General features: G+C 46.5%; 1 protein-coding gene across 1 annotated transcript; it reads left to right on the top strand.

Moving 5' to 3' along the window:
- Positions 1 to 1848: 1848 nt before the first annotated feature.
- Positions 1849 to 7307, top strand: RPS4X (ribosomal protein S4 X-linked). The gene is made up of 7 exons (XM_058713092.1): positions 1849 to 1873; positions 2887 to 2964; positions 3465 to 3645; positions 4029 to 4126; positions 5528 to 5699; positions 6454 to 6611; positions 7144 to 7307. Exons 1-7 carry the CDS (start codon positions 1871 to 1873, stop codon positions 7243 to 7245), a joined length of 792 nt encoding a protein of 263 aa, XP_058569075.1. The 5' UTR covers positions 1849 to 1870; the 3' UTR covers positions 7246 to 7307.
- The last annotated feature ends 2100 nt before the right edge of the window (positions 7308 to 9407 follow it).

The following is a 9407-nucleotide window of genomic DNA, read 5'->3' as shown; positions in this document are numbered from 1 at the left end:
TGGGATTCTCTCTCTCCCTCTCTGCCCCTCCACTGCTCAAGCATTCTCTCTTTCTCTCTCTCTCTCTCTCTCTCTCTCTCTCAAAATAAATAACAACCACAACAAAAAAGACTCAGCACAATGGGTGGTATGTTGACTCAATTTATTCATTCAACAAGTATTTACCAAGTGCTAGACACAGCGCCAAGCTCTCCCTCAAGTGGCAAAGGGCTTGCCCAGATGGATTAGGGCCATCTCTGTTTTTTTAAAAAAAATTTTTTTTTAACGTTTATTTATTTTTGAGACAGAGAGAGAGACAGAGCATGAACGGGGGAGGTTCAGAGAGAGAGGGAGACACAGAATCTGAAACAGGCTCCAGGCTCTGAAGCAGTCAGCACAGAGCCGACTCGGGGCTCGAACTCACAGACCGTGAGATCATGACCTGAGCCAAAGGACACTTAACTGACAGAGCCACCCAGGCGCCCCTAGGGCCATCTCTGTTATGGAGATTATGGAGATGCTCAGTCTAATGGAGGACAGACAGGGAAACCAGTCATTACAACCCAATGTGTTAAGTGCTGCCATTGAGTCTGAACAAAGGGCTCTGGGGTGGAAGAATGTGGGATTGACCCTGCCTGAGGGGGCTCGCAGGCTCATGCAGCCAGAGGGACTTGAGCTGTATATATCCCCAAGGTTGAGGAGTGGAATTAGATGCCTAGAAAGGGGATTGGGCTGTTCCATGGCAGCTCCAAGCTGAGGAATCATCAGGTCCACAGGCAAGAGGCTTGAAAGAGGGAGCTTTCTGAGAGGAGTATGTTGTTTGGAGTGGCTTAAGCTTTGAGGTTTAGGATGGGGGAAGGGAGCAATGGGTGTCCAGGCGCAGTAGGTGGCAGGTAACAGGCAGAGGAACTTGAGAGACCAGGCAGGAGGGCCAAGGGCAGTTTCAAAGTAGGAAAGTAGTACGATAAAATCTAAGTTTTAGTTAGATAACCAGATGGTCTCCGATGTCTCCTCTCTTCCCTTGAGACTTTGTAAGTGCCAAACGAGTGGTACAGGAAGTTAGGAGCAAGGCGCCAAGGTTCAAGCAAGGATCCTACCCTCCTGCCCCCTTCACTCCACCCCTTTGGCCATGTGTGAGAAGCAAGAGGAAATTAAAATGTTGGTTCTTCCCAATTTACAGTATGGGCAGTTTGGCTGGCTCAAAGGTACTCGGGAAAGAGGACAGACAAAATATGTTTAAGAATTAATATTAGGGATGCCTGGGTGGCTCAGTCGGTTGAGAGTTGAACTTCTGCTCAGGTCATGATCCCACGGTTACTAAGTTAACTTAGTATGGGATGGGGCTGTTACAAAGTTAACTTTGTAACAACAGCCCTGGTTGTTACAAAGTTAACTTAGTAACAGCCTTGCATGGGGCTCCCTGCTGTCAGCTCAGAGCCGGCTTTGGATCCTCTGTTCCCCCCCTCCCTCGCCCCTCTCTCTCCCTCTCTCTCAAAAATAAATAAACATTTTAAAAAAGAATATTAAATCTCTATCAAAATATATTCTACTGATTATACAATTGTGTGTATGTGGGACTTCAAGTAGCCGTGCTCGAAGTCAGGGAACACGTCGAGCGCATCTTGTGTTTCCAGCAGCTAACATGGAATCAGGCGACAGAAGAGGCGCTCAGCAAATACTGGTTGGGACCGCGGCACGAAAAGAGAAAACTGCCCCAGCTTCGAGCTTCGGCCCTATGACCTCCCACCAGCAGGTGGCAAGATAGACTCCCCGGGCGCCCGGAAAGGACGGAACTGGGCGGAGCGTTTTGAGGCTCCGGCGCGCGCAGCCTCCGACCCTCTTTTCTCGCGTACCGGAAAGAGGCGGTCCTCTTTTCGTGCCTAGCTCAGCCATGGTAAGGTGGTTTCCTCGCGAGCTCTTGGGCCCATCAGCTTCCATCCTCCCGGGGTCTGGGCTACGTGGGGCTCCAGGGTTCCCGCAGAGGGTGGCCGGATGGAGGGGAAGGGGCTGCAGCCAGCGGGTTGGCCCAGGCGAGCTCGAGGGCGAGGGCGAACGTCGGCTCCGGAGGAAGTGGGGGGGGGGGGGGGGGGGAGTCGGTGCCACTGGCGGGAAGGCCTCGGTCTCTGGCCCGGCCAACGCCCGATCACGGATCCTACGGCCTCGGGAAGAACGGCTTTCTCAGGCCGGAGCCGCGGGTGGACAAGACGGGCAGAGATGATGGGCTCTGGGCAGGGCGGGTGGGCGCCAGGAGGAGAAGCGTTTTCTTCGTCCTTTTTTTTTTTTTTGGCATGGCTTGACTTGGCGTAGTGTGGCCGGGTAAGCATCTGTACACAGCGTTGAGAAGCTTCCTCATTCTAAAGTGAAAGCGGCTCTCCGCTTTTGGCCTTAGAGTACGAGGGAGCAGCTGTTGGCACGTGGTTCTGCAGAGGGCAGGTTAATCTCGCATCAGACACACACCAGGTGGTTATGATGGAAAAACTTTTCTATTTGATTAGCAAGTAGAAGCACAGATTGGGTTCTTACCCATTTCTGTTGCTGGTTGACTCTGTGCCACAAGGTCCAACCCCTGACCATTTCGCCAGAAAGGTTTCTTAGAAGAAACAGCCTCAAGCAGCAGACACTTCTAAGCAGTAATATGAAAGTACATAGAACAGTTCTCAAAGATAGTAATTAGTGTTCTCTATACAGTGAGAGGGGTGGGTGCAGTTTATGGAGCCTATAGTATTTGCTAGATAACTATGCATTTACTTCTCTGCCTTCTGGCACGGCCCGATGCTTAACACTGTCCACATTTTTCTGAAGGGGGAAACTTAGACTCCATTCTTCCAAGAAGTTATAGCTGTTCTTGAAAAAACCTGTAACCATTTTAACAGCATTGAAATCTAAAACCCTGAAATTCTCCTTCAGGCTCGTGGTCCCAAGAAACATCTGAAGCGGGTAGCAGCTCCAAAGCATTGGATGCTGGATAAGCTGACCGGTGTGTTTGTAAGTATCTTAAGGGAGATATATTCTTTTGTCCAGTCTTATGGAGATATAGTTGACATGTCCAGAGGACCTATTTTATACTCCTTTATGTACCAGGCATTCCTGATTACTATATCCAGGAGTTATTTGGGGACAGGACTACGGAAAGAGTATTCTTGTCTCCCCGTTTTTGAAGACCTTGTGCTACCTTAATTGCACCCCGCCTGACTCCTTAATAACTCTGCCGCCTCTGTTCCACGTAATGACATAGTACACTCACATGGACTCCTAATTCAAATGTTCTTAATGGGCCTGGTCCTGTGAAGAGGAAACATGCAATAAAGGTTTAAGTTCTGGAATAGTTTCACAAGTTTGGGACACCTCTCGTTTGCCCACACTGGGCGGGGCGGGGAGGGCGGTGATGGATAGTCTGGTGTCTAGTTGATGGTCTCAGGACATAGAAGTGAGTTTGAGTGAATCCCAAAAATAGTTGAAGATCATTTTTTTGGATCATTTTACAGGCCCCTCGTCCATCTACTGGTCCCCATAAGTTGAGAGAGTGTCTCCCTCTCATCATTTTCCTAAGGAACAGACTTAAGTATGCCCTAACAGGAGATGAAGTAAAGAAGATCTGTATGCAGCGTTTTATTAAGATTGATGGCAAGGTCCGAACCGATATAACCTACCCTGCTGGTTTTATGGGTAAGTGATTAAGTGGTGGGCACTTGGTGGTGGCTCCTTTTGCTTGATCTTCCTCTCCAAAGTGGCAGTTGTATTTAATATTGGTGGGCTTTCATCAGTCACAGAAATAAAGCATGCCCTTCCCATTCAGTTTTTACTAACATAGTGTGGGGCTGCAAAGAATCAGGAATCCTTTCTCAAAACCAAATTGTAGTTAACCTTAAATTTGTATGTTCTAAAGACAGGGTTTTAAAAGATTAGCTAGCCATCATCATTAACCTTAGGAGTTCTTGTTAGTATTTGAAATGGGAAGCATATGGGGAGTTTTTTCTTAGAGTGTTGTGGTTGTTACTCAGCATGGGGTAGTAGGGCTGTATAGTAACCTTAAACTGTTCCAATATCAGATGTCATCAGCATTGACAAGACTGGGGAGAATTTCCGCCTGATCTATGACACCAAGGGTCGCTTTGCTGTTCATCGGATCACACCTGAGGAGGCCAAGGTGAGTGTTCTAAGCAGGCTGGGTCTTCAGTACGAAGTTAGAGCCTGAATTAAGTATATGGTCTGGTCCATTGCAGTGAGGTAGGTGGATTAAGATTGCTTGCGGTCATATACCTGGAAATAGCCAGTTAACAGGTTGGTGGGATTCTATTGTATGTGCAATTTTACATCATGTTAGTTAAAGTCTTACTAATAGCTGTATCACAGTTCATTGCTGGGTACCTACTGATCCCCGTTTGAAGTTAACATTTTTAACAGATTGTCTTTTTTTGTGGCAGAAATAAATTCCAGTTTAACTTTGGCTTTAGAGGCAAGGAAAGGGATTTCTAGGAACATTTATTAGTGCTTGAAGTATGGGTCCTTTAAGTATAAGGGACCAGAAAACCAATACTGGTCCAACCTGATTGGCCCTGTGTCATGTCTCCATTTGGTGGGTCTAGCTTTACCCTGCAGAGAGGAAAGGTGTTAATGGAGGAGACTGATAATCCTTGGCCTTTGTTTGAGATCCAAAAAAAGATTACAGACATTGATTATTTAATCCAGTTTCTTGTAGTGGTTTTATGCAAAATTTTAAGGCTGCTTAAATTATTGTCTATAAATGAAGGTTAATTCAATTGGGTGATTCAGCCCCTAATTTGCTTAGCTGTCTTGTTATCAGCAGGCTGGAGGGCATGTCCAGTGGCATCAAGGTGATTTGATTTACTTTGAGGAGGCCCTGGAGTGAAAATTCAAGGTTGAAACCCTTCATGTGAAGTATTTGTTGATTAGGTGAACCGGTAATACAATTGCAGTTTGTGAGACAAAACAATTGTGTTTTGGAAGGAGGCATTAAGAGGCACTTGTTAGGGAGCTGATGAGGGTGAGTTGCAAGAATTCAGGGGGCCTATGCGGCTTAAGCAGCCTGGGGAAAGGAGGGTGATCAGTCCACTCACTAGGGAGTCACCCTTGTGGGGCCTTCAGTGCCTTGGACTGTAACCTGGAGTGGTACAAGGAAAACATAACAGGAAAGCTGCCCTAGAGAGGGACAGTAAGGAAAATTTATGGTGGGTACGAAGTCAAGATCACCATTCTGCAGTTTGGCAAATGGCCATTCCTATGTAAGGCTGTTGCCTTCAGCTGTCAATTGCATTTTTAACCCAGTGACTTGTGGTTTTGAAGTTACTGTTTCATGTAGCGCATGTGAACTAGGAAGTTAGAAGTTACTGTTTCATATGTTACTGTTTAATACATTCGCAGAACAAGGTTACTGTTTCATACTGTTTCATACCTTCTGGGCAAAATAGAGGTTACTGTTTCATGTTCTGGGTTGGGTTAGCAACTATGAGTTTACTGTTTCATAGGTTCTAGAGCTTGGCGCATGTGAACTAAACTAAATGTGGCTAACTCCTGTGTGTGTTTCCAGTATAAGTTGTGCAAAGTGAGAAAGATCTTTGTGGGAACAAAAGGAATCCCTCATCTGGTGACCCATGATGCTCGCACCATTCGCTATCCTGATCCCCTCATCAAGGTGAATGACACCATTCAGATTGATTTGGAGACTGGAAAGATTACTGATTTCATCAAGTTTGATACTGGTAAGCAGCCTCTGTTATCTGGGCATTCTCTTTAAGCCCAGGTATAAGCACTGTTCTTTGCTTTTCTCTCCCTATAATGGAAGCTTAATAAAGCATTATGACTTGCACCGGGCCTGGGTACAGGGTTTTGTTTTGAACCTTCTTGGGTGATTCTGATAAGCAACCAAGGAGAAAGGTCTTTTGATGTAGTAAGGGATTGGGAAGGGGGCAACTCAAAAGTTTTAAGAAATGTGCAGGGAGTGTGTAAAAAACCTTAACTGGAGAACTTCTCCAACACCCAGGTATATAGTATGTTTACTTCCAGAGGCCCAAATGCTCAGAATATTCTGGATGGCTGAGAGGGAGTCTGTTGTAAGGCACATTCTCAGATCTGTAGAGGTCTCAAAAAAGCTCCCCTATCTATGGAAATGGCTTGAGGGCTAGGCAGGAAGATGACTGAACAGCAGCCAGCCTAATTGTGATACAGCCCTTAGTAATGCTGTCATCATCCTCAAAGTCTGTCAGTAACTCGCAGAGCATTGGGCCTTGGAGGAACAGTAGCAAGACATGGTGAGGACCTGGCGAGGTGGTTTTGGTGGGGCAAATCTTGGGAGAGCCCTGATAGTCCCTGCTTGGGTAACCTATCCATACAATAGAAGTAAATTCAAATGGGAAAAAGGACTGATTTTGTTTAGGCCTATCTCTTGTCATCCATCACATCAGGTTATGAGTTTGCATGGTGCCTGGCTCTAAGCAGATTGTTTCTTCCACCTAGGTAATCTGTGTATGGTGACCGGAGGTGCTAATCTGGGAAGAATTGGTGTGATCACCAACAGAGAGAGACACCCTGGTTCTTTTGATGTGGTTCATGTGAAAGATGCCAATGGCAACAGCTTTGCCACCCGGCTTTCCAACATTTTTGTTATTGGCAAGGTAAGTTTGGGTCTCCCTTCCCTAGTCCAGGAAAACTAGTAAATGCAGGTACTGCTGGGACTGTAGCACCTGGCTCCTGGCTGGCTCTACTGATCCTGGTGTAAATCCTCTTCTGGGATGGGGATTACACCCAGCAGGGCTGGGGCAAGCCTATGCTTTTTCAGTGTCAGAAAATCATCAGGGGACCTGATCACCTTGGTTGAAAACTGGCCAGTATGTTCTTCAGTTTGTGCCTGTGGAGTTTTTTGGGGGGAAACAAGCAGTCGGCCTTGGTCACTACTTCAGTACTTCTAAGTCCTTAGTTACGAAGGATATTATAGTTTACATGTATGGGCAGTGAGTTTAATAAAGTGGCCTCTGCAGCCCAAGCACTGGGTGTTTCTGATAAACCAGCATCTAAAAAGTGTCTGACTGTTCTTAAATGCTCTCAGGTTTCTGTTTTCTTTAAATGAGATGACAAAGGTAGTGGATGCCAAGCTGCTGATGGAGTTAGTGTGCGGTGGTTTCTGATTCTCCTTGTTTTCTCCTCCAGGGCAATAAACCATGGATTTCTCTTCCCCGTGGAAAGGGCATCCGCCTCACCATTGCTGAAGAGAGAGACAAGAGACTGGCAGCTAAACAGAGCAGTGGGTAAAATGGTCCCTAGGTGATGTGATTGGAAGTCTTTATACATAAAGATTGATACAACACGATAAATTGTCTCTTTGGTGTATGTTGTGGTTTGGTTGTGGAGTTTCGTTTTAATTTACAGCTTCCCTATTTTACTTATAAAAAGCAGATTGACTCAGTCAGCCTTAGGCATTCTGTGATGTAGATCTTCCTGTGTCCTTCCTTAGGCTGGGCTAGAGTGGTGGGAGGGAGAACATACCAGACTTGACAAAGAAGGAGCAGTAGCTAGCCCAGGAGTGGAGAGAGGCAGGCGGGACGACCCCTACACACCGAGTGTTGGCCAGGAACTCATCTGTCCTATTGACTCTCCCCTTAAAAAGAGGGGGTGTGGGGGCGCCGGTGGGCTAAATGGATAAGGGGCTTAAAGAATCTGCTCCTGAAATCATTGTTGCACCATATGCTAACTTGGATGTAAATTACAAAAAATAAGTTACAGAAGAAAACATAACATGAGGCATCTGAGTAGCGGTTAAGGAGCTGACTTCAGCTCGGGTCATGATCTCATGCTCTCTGAGTTTGAGCCCCACATCTGTGGGCTCTGTGCTGACAGCCTGGAGCTTGCTTCGGATTCTGTGTCTCCCTCTCTGCTCCTCCCCCGCTCACACTCTGTCTCAAAAATAAAGATTTTTTTAAAAAATTAAATCTCTACCTCTTGCCGGGTTCCTCAATTTTAATACTACTGGACCAGGTAACTTGTAGGTGGCTGTCCTGTGTATTGTGGGATGTTGAATGGCATCCCTGGTGTCTGACCACAGCATGTTGGAGCCTGCCTCCCCCTTCTACCTGGTTGCGATTACAAAATGACTTCAGATATAGACAGTCCCTCTTACGGAGCAAAATTGCCTTGTGTTAAGAACCACCAACTACCCTACAGACAACTGCCGAATGTATCACTTTTAACCTCATGTCACATCATTCAAGCTTACCAAATCCCACTGTGACAGGTTTGGGGGAAAAAAACAATTTGGACATCTTTATCTGAAACCTCATGAGCCTGTGTAAGATCACTGCATGTTTTACTGGGCATGTGTAATGGCCCTCCCTGGTGCCCAGGTCTGTGGTCTGACAGAGAAGGAGGCTCACTGAAGATCTGTGGCTTGCAGTGCCTCCACCCCTGGCTGGGTCCTGGGCTTGGAGTCAGGAGCTGCAGAAAACTGATCTTGTTGAACTAAGCAAGGTCTGAATTAATCAGTTAAAGGAGGGATGCCCCAGGAATCTACCACACCAATTTGGCCCCACAGAGCTTGTCTACTGTTCACGTTGCAGACACAAAAGCCACTGACTGGGGCTTGAGAGCAGTCCAACATGGGGCCTCAAGATATCTGCTTAAGCAGGAGAAGGAATTTCTGCAAGAATGGGGTCCAAGCAAATCAAGTCGTCCAGATAGGCAGTTCTGATGAGCCAGGTCAAGCCAGGCCAGAAGTAATCTTTTTATTTTTTATTTATTTTTTTTTTGAGAGAGGGAGAGAGACCAAGCAAGCATGCACAAGTAGGGGAGGTGTGGAGAGAGGGGGGCAGAGGATCCAAAGCAGGCTCCATGCTGACAGCACAGAGCCAGATGTGGAGCTCGAACCCCACGAACCATGAGATCATGACCTGAGCCCAAGCCGATGCTTAACCGACAGCCACTCAGGTGCCCCAGGCCAGAAGTAATCTTAAGGTGCCCCTTGAGAAACAGGCCGGTGAGACAGTGAAAGGCCAGAGGGCAGGAGTCCCTGAATACTGGTGGATTTTCTTGCTGCCACCCTGCTTGCTGCACCCGTGGCTGTTCTTTGTAGGTTTGCTGTATGCCTCAGCTCAGCAGATGATGGAAATTATTTGGATTTTAGCTAAGGAACCAAGGCAAATGTGGGGAATGAGAGGTCTCCCAGTTGGTTCTTTCCACACGTGCAGTGGTTTCCCAGATGCTAATTGGGCAGCCATCTTGCACACTGGGGAATTAGTGTATTTGGTTGCAGTCTCCTCACACCACCAGAATTTTTTTTAACACTGTTTTTTAATGCTCCTTCACATAAGTTTATTTAAGTTTTTAATTCCAGTTAACATACAGAGTTTATTGATTTCAGGTGTACAATATAGTGATTCAGCAATGTCATACAGCACATGGTGCTCATGTCATACAGCACA

The sequence above is a fragment of the Neofelis nebulosa genome, chromosome X (assembly GCF_028018385.1).
Source record: "Neofelis nebulosa isolate mNeoNeb1 chromosome X, mNeoNeb1.pri, whole genome shotgun sequence".
Taxonomy (NCBI): domain Eukaryota; kingdom Metazoa; phylum Chordata; class Mammalia; order Carnivora; family Felidae; genus Neofelis; species Neofelis nebulosa.
The sequence above is the reverse complement of the archived record's forward strand: the minus strand, read 5'-3'. Positions and strand labels throughout refer to the sequence as shown.

Coding starts and splice junctions, on each gene's coding strand:
- RPS4X (XM_058713092.1), top strand. Junction 5,700..6,453: donor TTTCATCAAGTTTGATACTG/GTAAGCAGCCTC, acceptor TCTTCCACCTAG/GTAATCTGTGTATGGTGACC. Junction 6,612..7,143: donor ACATTTTTGTTATTGGCAAG/GTAAGTTTGGGT, acceptor TTTCTCCTCCAG/GGCAATAAACCATGGATTTC.